The sequence below is a fragment of the Phymastichus coffea genome, unplaced genomic scaffold (genome assembly GCF_024137745.1).
Source record: "Phymastichus coffea isolate CEN01 unplaced genomic scaffold, Cenicafe_Pcof_1.1 PCOF00063, whole genome shotgun sequence".
NCBI lineage: Eukaryota > Metazoa > Arthropoda > Insecta > Hymenoptera > Eulophidae > Phymastichus > Phymastichus coffea.
In genome coordinates this window covers 1,479,010-1,492,420 of record NW_026706874.1, presented here as the reverse complement: position 1 = coordinate 1,492,420, position 13,411 = coordinate 1,479,010, and the positions used below count along the sequence as shown (strand labels likewise).

Genomic DNA, 13,411 nt, shown 5'->3' with positions numbered 1-13,411 from the left:
TCGAAACTTTCAAATGCAAGAACTACCAAAGCAATGAAGAAATCTATCGACGAGATCTCGTTGCGTAATTTGTTTTGAGAGCTTTTCTTTATGTTCAACCTAATTGGAAAAGAAATTTCGAAAGAAGCCAAATTAATCCAAGGAATCGAAGAAATTTAACAAGTTGCTGAAATGTAATAAATCATTCGTTCAACACGCGCCAATCATATCTCACAAAAAGTGAGCAGTGGCAATAAAAACTCTTCAACCGATGAACGACCCTCTCTGTCTTATCTCGCGAGACGCATCGATTGCTCCTATCGCTGTGTTTCTCGTGACTTGTTCCCAAATACTTACTCTGTCGTTTTGACATATTTCACGACGAGCTGGCCTTATTCGATAGCTTTACAATTGTAGACAATACGCGAATACGATCGTTGGACAATCCATTGTTTGACGTGTACAGGGTGATCACGATCGCATTTCAAATGTAATAACCGCAGGAGTCCCTAACCTAACCCAAGAGTCAACAACTTGAAAATAAGGTGATACATATGACCGTAGAAGAAATAAGCCTGCGTCATTGTCGCGGTCCCTTCTTCGGTTCGTCATGAAAAACACTCGCCAAACAGCTGCCAGTGAGCCTCGTCTACGTCCACCTTCGGCATCGGCCAAGTGCAAGCCATGTAGTAGCAAACTTGCGTGGCACTCTTCTCGATCAAGCCAACGTCTACACCTGACCTGTCGCGCCAGCACTTGTAACTCTTGGCTGCGTGTACGCTCGCCAATTCGCCCCTAGAGTCCACCCTGAGCACGTCCAACGCTTCCAGGCCATTGGCAGTCGAAGCGTTTCCATAGCCGACGAGCAGCAAGAAGCCGCCGTCGAATGTATTGCGCATCTCGATGACGGCTACTTGTGAAGATTTGAGGGCGATGTCGACGCCTATCAAGCCTCTGCCTCCGGCGTCGAACAAGGAGCACTGAATAACCGGCTCGCCGGTCGGCTGCTGGCAGATCCCCAGGCTCTCCTCGATCGCCGACATCGCCATCGCGGAGATGCCTCTTCGGAGATCGAACGGCGACCACGAGTACGAGTGCTCGAACAGTTTGCGCCCGTCGGCAGAGACGAGCGTGACGGTGCCCTCGTCGAGGCAGAGGCTCCGGACGGCGTAGGCCAGCAGGCTCGTCGACCGGCGCTCCCCGACTATCGGATAAATCTCGATCGTCGCGTCGTACTTGGCCTCGAGCGCTGCCACTGCAAACAGTAAGCGTGAACGTTTTCGCTCGCGTCTCGACTCCTCGACTCGAAAGGAGATCGGGCGGGTACCTGCGACGGAACTGAATTGGCCGCTGCGCGAGTCGTAAGTGACCTTGCACCGCTTGTCCCTGCCGCAGAGATTCTCGTTGCGGAAAAACAGATCGAAACTCTCGGCTCCGTTCACCACCACGTTCAGGTTGTGAATTTGCCTCTCGTCCTCGGCGTAGATCTCCGTTTGGCTCTTCGTTTGATCGCATTCGCCCTCGCTCTCGCGACCGTCCGCCGTGATGCCGCAGATCGCCGGCTCGTAAATCTTCTCTCGCTGCTCGCTGACCAGCTGGTACTTGTCAGTCTCGCAGCTCTTCATGCGCACCACCTCCACGCGCAAGTGGTCCTTGTGGTATTCGAAGAGCACCGGATACGGAATGTAACGACGTCGCCTCATCGGCGACCGATCGACGATCTCGCGCCAAACGAGCACAAGCTGGTCGTCGGCGAAGCGCACCAACTTGAACTGCCTCGCGACACTGCCGCCGGTCCATATCGGATGCAGTTTCAGGTCGCAGCTCCGCGCGAAACTCCTGCCGGCGGGCGTGCTCGTCTCGACGGTCAGTCTGCACCTTTTGCACGGGCGCCCGACGCCCCCGGAGTACTCGTGCTCGTTGCGACGACGGCAGGTTGCGTGCGCGAAGCTCACGGCCTCGTCGATCGAGTAGCTCAGCGTAAGGTCGTTGGGACCGTGGTTCAGGTGCTTGGTGACACTCGGAACGGACGGGCGGTGCGATTGCGCGCCCGCGCACGCCAGTAGCGCGGCTGTCCACAGAGCTGCCCGCAATTTTCCACGCGACATCTTGCCCGACGGTCGCCTCTCGACGTCATCTTCCGACACCGACTGCCTCGCGTGTTCGCGCGAGCGGGCTCATCGATAAAAAAGCCGATTGGGAAAGAAGAACGAGGAGGAAAACTGCCATTGATATGCTCGTATCTTCTTACGATGACGGTTGAATCATCTTCGAATTTGAGTATTAATAGACTCAAACGGTACAGTACATCGATTTCATGCTGTTTCGCTGTCAAATTAGGAATATTTTTCAACAATACACTCGATAAGCAGGATGGTTTCCTCTACTGCCATCCCTCCGGCTGTAGAGAGCGAAGACCCACTCCTGATAGTTTCGCGAATCTAGGAATCTAGCAAAGCGATCCGTAAGGAATCCAAATGGAGTGATTCAAAAGTCATGCTCGATTCTCGTGAGTTGTTCACTCGTAACTCCAAACGACATTTTCAGACGGTTTACGACGTTAACTTCCGTCAATTCACATATTTTTCTGCTTTCGTACATACTTTTGATCAACACGTTTCCAATATCTGAATGTACCGAACGAGCTTCATACCCAATCTGGGATCCAATTTTCAGCCAGTAATTGTTTTTGCGTTTTTCAGTGTGGAGCCTAGATAATCTGACGCTTAACACCTGCCTCTTGTGTACTCGTCTAAAGGAACAAGAACTTACGGCGAAGAAGAAGTTGAGGAAAAACATGTGTTCAGAGGCCATTTTAAGATTCGACTTTCCAAGTTCGACGAGCCGAGACGACGTACGCCAAGTAATAGTTATACACGAGGAGACTGAGCAGCGCGATAGAGAGGAATAAGATGCGGCTCGATAGCTGTATCGTCTTGATCTCCGTGCCTGTAGCGAAGAGCATTTTTTTTTTTGGAGCCTCTGGTATAATGTGCGACCATCTCTTCAACGGTATTACTCTGTTACACTGTAAAATTTAACATTTAAAATTTAAAATTTACACAATCCACTCTAAACGCTCCAATAACCGTATAAAGTTAGATTCTTTTTGCAAACGACAAGGTCCACGAAGAGTCCAAAGGCACTGTCGGCGAATCGTTCAGGACATTCGTCCGATTGTCAGTTCACCATAAATACTGCATATCCAGCAACAAACGCACGCTTATCTTTCGACACGTGGCTTTTTAAAATCTTACGGCAAGATATATGGAGTGAATACTCTCCACATCGCGACAGTGAGTATCCCAAAAAATGCCAATTTCACGATACATCGAATTCGTCGCGAACTGTTATCCAGTCACGTTAGTCCATACATTAAACACAGCGGCCACTCTGTTCTCGTTCAAGTGCTTTGTCAATAAAATATCACTTAATTAATAAGCCGATAAACTTTAGTATTAGCGAGTAACAATATTTGACGACGTATCATAATTGGACGAGCTCTATAACAAATGAAAAATCAACAATACAAGGTTTATGCTTATATACAATGAATAAATTGAAGTAAAGGCCACGTTTCGCATTCCGATAAAAACTTATTACGTTTATTACCACTGTGATAAATTACGAAAGTTGTAATTATATAGGTTATTCCCTTTCATCGTTGACAATTTTAGTGCTCACGTTGATCGAATAAATATTCAATTAATCTTTTCTTCACAAAAACGTGTACTCTTTTTTTTATTGCGAGTACTTCGTTATTGGCCAGTTTAAAAATTCTTTCCAAAGAAACTATTATTACTGCTCGGCTAATATATCAAAATTAGATAGTCCCTTATGATGCCAGGTCATTTAATCGCATTACGCATCATGTTATGCACACATCGGATAACGACGGATAATGACGATATTTAACGTGAAATAATGATGAACTAAAGTAGCTTATTGATTTTCCTTTAAGCCTTGTTAGTGGAATTCGTTCGTACTGTTTCTTAATAAAGTGTGCTCTTTCATTAAGCACATCAAAAATTGTACGTTGAATTGTATTAAATTGTAAATGTTAGACGCTCTGGAAAGTCGACGTATCACTCGTAGTGGTACGAAAAAATTGCAGAATTTATTCATTTCTCATAGTCGTTAGTAAATAAAAACACTTTGAAATAGATGAGATTTGTCACTGTTGGCGCTGCATCATGTATATTTAGTACATACTATAGCAATATTTTATGTGAAAGCAGAATAAGCTAAAGGAATTAATGTTTTTCTTGTATCTGAACTAATTTTTTGACCAGTAATTTTGATGAAATACCTGAATTTCCCGAAACGGTAATTACATGTACATGGATCATGTGTCAGGGTTTTGTGTAATTTATCGATTAATTTCCAAGATTCGTATAGTAGTAATCGAGTAGTAGCGAGTGTTCACGAAATGGCCAATTTGGTAATATTTCGTATATGCCGCAGATCGTTGTTCAGGCCATACATTGATCGCGGCAGTCAGTCCTCCTCTTGTTGAAATGTTTCATCAATAGAATGTCCTCTAGTAAACAAAAAAGTATAAAGTAAGTTACTTTATTAGATGATATTTTATTATAAACGTGACTACAAGAAATAAATTCGCGATATCTGTCTTTTGTTTAATAAATTGAGGCGATTATTGGAAGGCGCACACATTACGAAAGCTTCGTCATGCTGCACCTTGAAAATCCTTGCTAGAAAATACATTACTCTTTGAAGAAGGTTAAAACAATCAATGTGGATCAATCGCAGCCGGCGAAGTATGCACGGATCGTGCGTATAATGGCGACACACACACACACACGTGTCACGTAAAATAATATATGACGAGCTCAAGTACTTTACTGATTCGCTTTCAAGGCTTATCTATGAATTTCTTTTTGCAAAGTTGTTGTACAATCAAGAGTTGCATTACAGAAATTAGTTTAACATTGGATCGTCGACACAAGGGCATTCCTCTTTGATGATTGCGGTGAAAGCGTAATGTGACGGCTACGCGGCTACGGCGTGTGGCAAGGACCGTGTGGATTATAAAGGCGAATAAAACTCGCGTAAAACTGCTGCGAGCCATGAAATTGATCGACAAGTCGTACGTTTATAGGAGACTGTCGCGATGCCGAATCCATCTTGCGCGCTGTTCGCGAAACTCAGCTGGTAGAATAATTGTTCGGTCGAAAAGCACAAGTTCGAGTCCGTACACAACGAGAGCCAGCAGGGCTCCCGCAGCCAATAGAATGAGATGCGTCGCAAACTCGTACATATTGATACTCGATGCATTTAGGATGTCCTTCCGGCAAACGGGCTTCCTGTACTGCCACCTCCTGAGCTGCCGGTAGCGAAGGCCCACCTCGGTGATTTTGATGAACCTGCTCGCGAGGATCGAGTTAGCTTAGCCGATGGCGCGCGAGCGATCGAGCCATACCCTATCTTCAGGATCTCCTCGAAGGTGCAGTTTTTCGTGGCCGCAAACATGGTGTCGATCGGCCGACCCCAGTGCACCTCCATCAGCTCGCAGATTTCTCGATTGTCGTAGTGCTTCTCGATGAGCGCGTAGGCGACGTCCGGGTGCACGTGATACGCCAGGTGACCTCTGCGGACGAGCTCGATAGCCACGTCGGGATCGAGAAACTGCTGCGCCTCGGGAATCTTGAACCAGTACTGCTCGTGGAACTTTTTGGTTTGCTTGTCGGGCGACTGAAAATTAGAGATCGCGGGGAAGATTAGAGTGCCGTGGGCGACGGCCAGGCGTCGCTCGTGCATTACAGCGAAGTAGAAGCTCAAATAGAACATCCGTTCCGAGGCCATCCTCAGGTGCAATTTGCCCAGCTCCTCCAGGGAGTCGCTGATCTTGACTATCGGCTCGTCCAGGCGAGCCGAGACCACGCACGCCGAGTAGTAATTGTACACGAGCAGGCTGAATATCAGTACGGAGAGGAAGGCGACGCGCGTCGACAGCCGGGGCATCTGGATCTCGGTACCTGCGGCAAGGAGACCAGAGCGCGTCGGCTCTTGATTGGTCGTGGCCCGAGGGCGTTACCTTGCTGGCACAGCGCGCCCAGCGTCATCGTGAACGCATTGGCTATGCACGCCAGTTCGCCGTCTCGACGGTCCCATTTCGACGTTAAAGCGAGAATGGCCATGCTCGTCAGCAGGAACAGGCCCACCAAGCACCAGACTCCGTGAACGAACGGTCGCAGCAGCTCCTCTGCCTTGATCGTCTTGGGCTGCGGATTCCGGAAGATGAAGCACGTCCTGTATAACAAAATCGATTATCGACACCGCGCGGTCACTTTGCCAGCCCCGCGGATCCACCTGAACGGCCAACCCTGATGGATGAACTTTATCAGCGAGAGCCTTTCGGTGTTCATGTTGCCCGGCGTGCCCGTCAAGTCGATGGACGAGTTCATCAGAGCTCTGACCGTCGGGCCCAAGCCGTCTCCGTGCGCCCATTCGCCTGCCTGAACGTACTCTATGCTGAGAGTGATGACAAAATGAAAGAATCATCGATCGCTGCCGAGCTGCCGCTGAACTTACGAGAAGTTGAGCAAATTGGATAGATGACTGAGAATGAAGAAGCCAAATTTCAAGCGCGCGTCTCGAGTGATGTCACGGTACTCGTGAAAGTAATCCATCAAAGACATAATATCCGGCTTGTATAATGCCTGCGCACGGGTTAATCAAGCTTGAAGCGAGTAATTCGCACCACGAGCAATTCACGCATTTCAGAACGAAACTGATCTACCTGATAAAACATAACTCTTAATTGCATTCCGTGAAGATCGGATCTTCTGATAGGTTTCATTTGCAGAAGCTTCGGATTCAGCCCGCTTCGAGTATTCCAATCGCCGTAAAATGTGACGTTCATTTCGTGACCGCGTGCTTTATACCGATTGTACACGTCGTAGAGCTGAAATTCGTCCAAGCTCGTGGACACGGCAACAACGAGGTCCGTCGAAAGGCCAAAGGCCTCCTCGTTAATGTCGCTCAGTATGTCTGTTAAATTTTCGCCAAGCACAAGCCAGAAATGGAGTTCTCCGTAGATTCGTTGATTCGTTGCCTGAAACAGCCGTCAGTGCAGCTGTACTTTGTGCTGTACGACAATTTCATGCATCGAATTAATTTCTCACGTGCAGGTAGAACGACGCGATGTTGTCGGCGCCGTAGCAGCGAGTATCGAGAAAAATTCCAACTTTGTAATATTTCATGCTCGTTGGGAAATAATTTTCTGATTTGGGCGTCAATTTTTCGAGCAGCGCAGTGAATCCGTTGTTGCTCAAGTGCTTCATTAAAATCATGTCATCTTAGGAAATCAGACGAAACTAATATTACTAGATAAAATCATTTTTACATGCTACACTATTCTTCAATTATATACCAGTCATGTCGTTACAAGAGTACCCTATGATACTCGAAGGCTTTTTATAATTGAAATAATCAATTATAAAATCGTTCGTTAAATCAGCTTCGGTGCTTGCAAACAAAAAATCAGTCATCAAAACAGTTATAATTATTTTTACACTGAAACTTCTATTAGACGTCATTGAATAGATCATCTTTTTAAATCGTTTTATCAATATTTATTACTCGTATGTACTTCAATTTCAACTATGAACGATCGAAAAGATGTTACTAATAATTTCACGCTTATGATACTGATCTAACTTTGAAACGCTTATTTCGTATTATAGATAGGATAATATTTCGATACATTTTAAGTATACTCTGTAAGTCATGTAGAATGCTATTATTTTCAAATTTCATCATCAACGATTACGTCACAGTACCAGCTACTATGAAATTTTAAACATTTTATCTGTCCACCAAACCACTTTCCTTTGAATGTCATTTAGTGCATGGCAATTTAATCGATTCCAATTTAATAACCTTGCAATTTTCTATTTTTTAAAATACACTAATATCCAATGAATCCAATTAAGAATCCGATTTTATATGACAAGTAAAGTGAGACCATTAGGATGTCGGAACTTCGTTTAAAACGATTTTACTGTAAATATTAGATGTTTAACTTCCATCAACTTCGTTAGGATTTTTTCAAAATCTCCACATTTATAAATAAAAGACGAAAATTTTAACATTGGTTTATTTATAACCAATCTAAAGTTTAATAGTACATTGTATTTTGTAAGAAATATCACAAAAATAAAAGACATTACTCGTACGTTTTATTACCTACAAATTTCATTTGTTCTTTTCAAATAATTCTTGGATTACTACACTTACTCATCTTCGCCAAACACATGTTCAAAATGTCTTCATTGCTTGGCAATTCATAATTTCGTCGCACAAATAAGTTGGCAGAAAACAAAAATACACGGAATTGAAGCAAAAAATTAAGTCAAAAGTCTACTTTTTGACGTAGTTTTTCACAAGCGATCTCGTCATATGTCCTTTTACAACACTTCTATAAACTTTAAATTTATCACCTATCATTTTTCAATCGACATATGTATTTTTTAATATTTATGAATCTTATGAGGATGCACGATCATAATATCGTATAAAGTCGAGTTATCTTTGAAATTAATAGTGGACTTTGTTTTGTCTCGTCGCTCAAGTTTGCGTCCCAATGGCAATACGCAGACATATTGTAATCGTTTAATCACGCGTAATTAGTGATTTCTTGCTCGAATAGGTTACCATGCCGGTGAGTCTTGAAATGAAAAGCAGCTATGTCCACGATGACGTGATTAAATGCATAACTCTTTTGCTCCGCCGAGCCGCAATGCAAGAGATTTGTCACGTTGTCTCGCAGCGAATTGATTTTATGCAAGCCACGATGCCAACATGATCTTGCTTGTTTTTCAGCGGTTGATCCACATTCAGTCGCATCACATGCGTCCATCACTCGCAGGCCTCGGTTGCAGCGTTGAGTTGGAACGCGACGTGTGGTGGGGTCTTGCACCACGAGTCCGTCGCCTCGACGTCCGGACTCGTGCTCCAAGAGCAATCTGACGATTTCGGAGAGAACCCACCTTCGTTGCAAACAATTGCGCCTGATTGATCGCCGCGCGAGTCCACCAGGTAAATTACGGCATTTTCGCAGTCGATTTTGCAAGTAATGTGCAAAAGCGATAGTCTATTGGAATCGCTGTAATTTACATTGCCGATGCTGCTTATTACTACCATCTGATTTAAACAAACAAATCTTTGAGGAACCTATTTTTACGAGCCAAATGAATCGCAGTCTGTCCTTTGGCATTTTCGTTTTATAGCCACACTTAAAGACAGATCTAAATGCTTCTCCGTCATTGGACTCAATCATTTTTTTAATTATAATAATCAATTAATCCTTTTCCCCAAAGTCAGTGCTGTTTTTCAAATTAGATTCTAGTTCTCGCAGCTGATTTTCGTTTAAAATGAAATAGTCGACAAACAAGTAATTCACGCACAAATGCACATCTCCGTTCGTGTACGTATTTATCGTCACTTGCCATATTGATTTCCTTAGAGATCTAGAAAATAAAAAAAATAATTTAAAGCCACGTGCCTGTGAATGCTGGATGTTTTCTGCAGTCCTAGTAACTTTTTTAGATTAAGTACAGTTAGCTTTGGTGTAATTCAATATTCGCATCATTGTCAGAAAAATGTTACGAGATTAAAGAACAGCGCTTTCGAATTTCCAATTTCAATATGTTATTAACAGAAAAAAATAGCTTTTTTCAATTTTGCGGTCGGTAAAGAAGAAAATGATTTTTGCAGCACGTGAAAGTTGTCAAATTGTAAATTTTTGCAGAAGCTAAGCGTTTGATAGAATACCCAAATAAGCAAGAAATATTTCAAAAATATTGCTATGACATACGTTTTACAATATTTCAAACATTTTCGGCAACAATCACAAATGTTACAAAAATGTTGCCACAACGTATAAAATGTCTGTCTTTGTTCCCAAAATCGTGCTATTGAAACTTTCTAGAATGCTCGTTATAATTATTCAGTTTGAGGCAGCTTTCGCGCAACATTTTTGAAACATTTTTAAAACTAGTTATGAAACGTTAACTCTTCGTCGTGGCAACGCTTCTAAAACAAATAATTTCTAGGTCAGTAGTCAAAATTTTTATGAGTAAAAAATGCTTTGTTTCAGAAGAGTTTTTTAACGAAGTTAACGTTTTGTATTTGGTTGCAAATATGTTGTAGAAATGTTAGTGAATGCTGGTCTCTAGCAACAAATACCTTGCCTAACATTCAGAAAAGATTTTAATTCTATTATTTAAAGGCTCAATCTTCGTAGCAAGATTGAGCCAGTGTTTTGTTTTTGAACAAATTGCTCTTGTTTGGGACAGAAGTAAATTTCGCTTTTAAAATACATAAGCTCACGATTGATACCATTAAGATTATCGATATCACACCTGAAATAATTGTAAGTGAGGGACTTTTATCAGATAAATTAGGTCCCTGATAAATAGTTTTGACAATTGAACCACATCATAAATTATTATAATTGACAGAGCATGTGTAATTAATGCAATGTTAGCACTATATGGAGTATGAATACTACATATCTATTCATTTAACATTTCAATCGTATACTTATTATTCTCTTATTTAGCAGAGATATTTTTCGAAAAAGTCAATTATTTGTATATACACCAATCGCCGCAATGCAGAAAGAATTCAAACTAAATTTTTTTTAATCAATACAAATCCACCAGGAAAAATTAATTCATATTTTCGTTATTTGAAATTTATAAAGTATTTAATTAATTTTCAGTCAGACAATCGCTCAAACCATTGTTTCAGAACTAGTACGCATGAGCAAATCAGACGCCCGGGGCAACGTCGTATATACATAAAGACAAAGAACCATCCACAAGCAATCAAAGAAAAGCATCGGCCAACGGACGTAGTGATTGAATTATATACATACTTACAGTCACCTCCGCGTAGTTTATTACAGTTCATCGTTCGTCATCTTTCAAGAAGGAAGCTCGTCATTTTTATTGTCAAGGAAGCAATTTTTTAATTCACTGCCGAGAGATTTATCTGCAAGGCAAAATGCTGCGATGTGTCTTTTGGATGAGTTTTTACTTTGCCCTTGTCAATGCTGACTTGCTGAGGTGAGAGTATTAATAAATACTTGCGTCAGTTCACCGGCTTTTCTTTCTTGTTGAAATGTTGCAACGTCATTATCGTTTTTGTCGGCAACTACTATCATTAATTTATCTTTGTCATTAGGTTTTTATTATTTGAACGCTTAAAATTGTTTAATGCGCAAAAATGTAGTTCTATAACTACTTAAACTGTTTTTGCTAAATGTTTAAAAATTGTTGATTAGTTATTATCTTTTTACTGTGATTTTCTCACATTTTATGACTACTTTTTGGAATATTTCAAGCTAAAAATTTTAGGTTAGTGCTCATGACGTTTTACGTGTAATCTAGAATTTTTATTTAATGTCTCACGATAATATTCTCATTCGTCATCAACTTTGACCTTTTCTGTTAATGGACAAAACAAATAAAAACAAAATATATGATTAGTCAATGAATGATAAAATACAATGTTATTCTTTTTTCAGCTAATCATTAATACATACTTGTGATCACTATTTTTGACTTATATATATTTTTATCTTTATTAATCATAAGCATAAAAGTAAGAAACAACTAATAAGCTAACTGAAATTGTTTGTAACTCAATTATTCCAGACTTCCACTTTATCGAGTTCAAACTGCTAGGAGAAAATTACAAGAGGTAGGAACTGAATTACAACAGCTGAGACTTCGTTATGGAGCTGATCCAGTGCCAGAACCATTATCTAACTACATGGATGCCCAATATTATGGAGAGATTGGCATTGGCTCACCCCCACAGAAATTCACTGTAGTCTTTGACACTGGCTCTTCTAACCTTTGGGTTCCATCAAAAAAGTGTCATCTAACAAACATTGCATGCTGCAAGTATTTTCTGCATACAAGTCTATATGAATAAGTAATGTATAATTTATTTTTCTAATTTAAAATTGAATTGTTTATTTTTTAGTGTTGCACAATAAATATAACAGCCAGAAATCCAGTTCTTACAAAGCTAATGGAACTGAGTTTGCCATTCGTTATGGATCTGGCAGTTTGTCTGGATTTTTATCTACAGACACTGTCGTTGTATGTTTTGTCAGAATTAATAGAATTGAATGTTTTTCATCATGATTAAAATATTAATTCATCATTGTAGATCGCTGGAGTGGATGTTAAAGATGTGACATTTGCTGAGGCTATGAGTGAGCCTGGACTTGCCTTTATAGCTGCCAAGTTTGACGGTATCATGGGTATGGCATACAATAAAATTGCAGTTGATGGAGTTACTCCAGTGTTCTACCAAATGGTTAAGCAAGGATTGGTACCTCAACCTGTTTTTAGTTTCTACTTGAACAGGCAAATTAATTTTGCATATTCTTCAATTCTGATTATCCAGACAAATATTTGAGATTTAATTTTTGTTTCTATCTTACAGAAATCCAAATGCAAATATAGGAGGTGAAATGATTTTGGGAGGTTCTGATCCTAATCATTACACTGGTGATATGACTTATGTTCCTGTTAGCCGTAAAGCTTATTGGCAATTTAAAATGGATAAGTAAGCTAATTAGAATTCTTAAACTGTTTTCATTAGTGTCAATAAAAACTTAGATTATAATAATTTTGACTTCTATTATTTTCAGAATCACAATTGGTGATGCATCATTCTGTGAAAATGGCTGCCAAGCTATTGCTGATACTGGAACCTCACTTATTGCAGGACCAGTTGATGAAATTGCAGGGATTAATAAGAAAATTGGTGCAACACCAATCGTTGCTGGTGAAGCTATGGTAAATATATGAAATATTAATTTATTGTTATATTTAATCTAACAATTGATTTTTCCCACTTTTCAGGTCAATTGTAATTCAGTCTCCAATCTGCCTACCATTGATTTCGTATTTAACGGTAAATTATTCAGTTTGAAAGGAGAGGATTACGTACTTAAGGTAACAATCAAAAAATTAATAAATAAATTTTTTAACGTGAAAATGCAACATTTTAAAAATACATCATTTTTAGGTTTCACAATTTGGCAAGACCATCTGTCTGAGTGGCTTTATGGGTATTGATATTCCGCCACCAAACGGTCCCTTATGGATTTTAGGTGATGTTTTCATTGGTCGCTATTATACTGAGTTTGATATGGGCAATGACCGTGTTGGATTTGCTGTTGCCAAATAAATATTTATTTTTTAAGCAAAAGTAGTTACTACTTATGTATTTTTTTATATTTTGATTTCATATTTTTGGAAAGTTTCCTGTGTTTTTATTAGTAAAAAAATCGTATGAATTAATGTTGAATAAAAAAAAGCTGTGATCAAGTAGGAAAATGTGAACCTATATGAAACATTCAATAAAAGTTGTACGATTTAAAATG

General features: G+C 40.7%; 3 protein-coding genes across 3 annotated transcripts; 1 reads left to right on the top strand and 2 right to left on the bottom strand.

The window, feature by feature from the left end:
* LOC131667234 (uncharacterized) lies at positions 1 to 2,155 on the bottom strand. The gene is made up of 2 exons (XM_058940532.1): positions 1,307 to 2,155; positions 1 to 1,234 (listed from the first exon to the last, which is right to left on the bottom strand). The coding sequence occupies exons 1-2, from the start codon at positions 2,085 to 2,087 to the stop codon at positions 588 to 590; spliced, it is 1,428 nt and encodes a 475-aa protein (XP_058796515.1). The 5' UTR covers positions 2,088 to 2,155; the 3' UTR covers positions 1 to 587.
* A 2,479-nt stretch (positions 2,156 to 4,634) lies between these two features.
* Positions 4,635 to 6,721, bottom strand: LOC131667235 (ionotropic receptor 75a-like). The gene is made up of 6 exons (XM_058940533.1): positions 6,532 to 6,721; positions 6,310 to 6,471; positions 6,035 to 6,249; positions 5,761 to 5,975; positions 5,420 to 5,691; positions 4,635 to 5,363 (listed from the first exon to the last, which is right to left on the bottom strand). The coding sequence occupies exons 1-6, from the start codon at positions 6,636 to 6,638 to the stop codon at positions 5,093 to 5,095; spliced, it is 1,242 nt and encodes a 413-aa protein (XP_058796516.1). The 5' UTR covers positions 6,639 to 6,721; the 3' UTR covers positions 4,635 to 5,092.
* A 4,051-nt stretch (positions 6,722 to 10,772) lies between these two features.
* Positions 10,773 to 13,407, top strand: LOC131667237 (lysosomal aspartic protease). Its single transcript, XM_058940535.1, has 8 exons — positions 10,773 to 11,072; positions 11,664 to 11,911; positions 11,998 to 12,116; positions 12,187 to 12,386; positions 12,466 to 12,588; positions 12,674 to 12,821; positions 12,888 to 12,980; positions 13,054 to 13,407. Exons 1-8 carry the CDS (start codon positions 11,011 to 11,013, stop codon positions 13,213 to 13,215), a joined length of 1,155 nt encoding a protein of 384 aa, XP_058796518.1. The 5' UTR covers positions 10,773 to 11,010; the 3' UTR covers positions 13,216 to 13,407.
* The last annotated feature ends 4 nt before the right edge of the window (positions 13,408 to 13,411 follow it).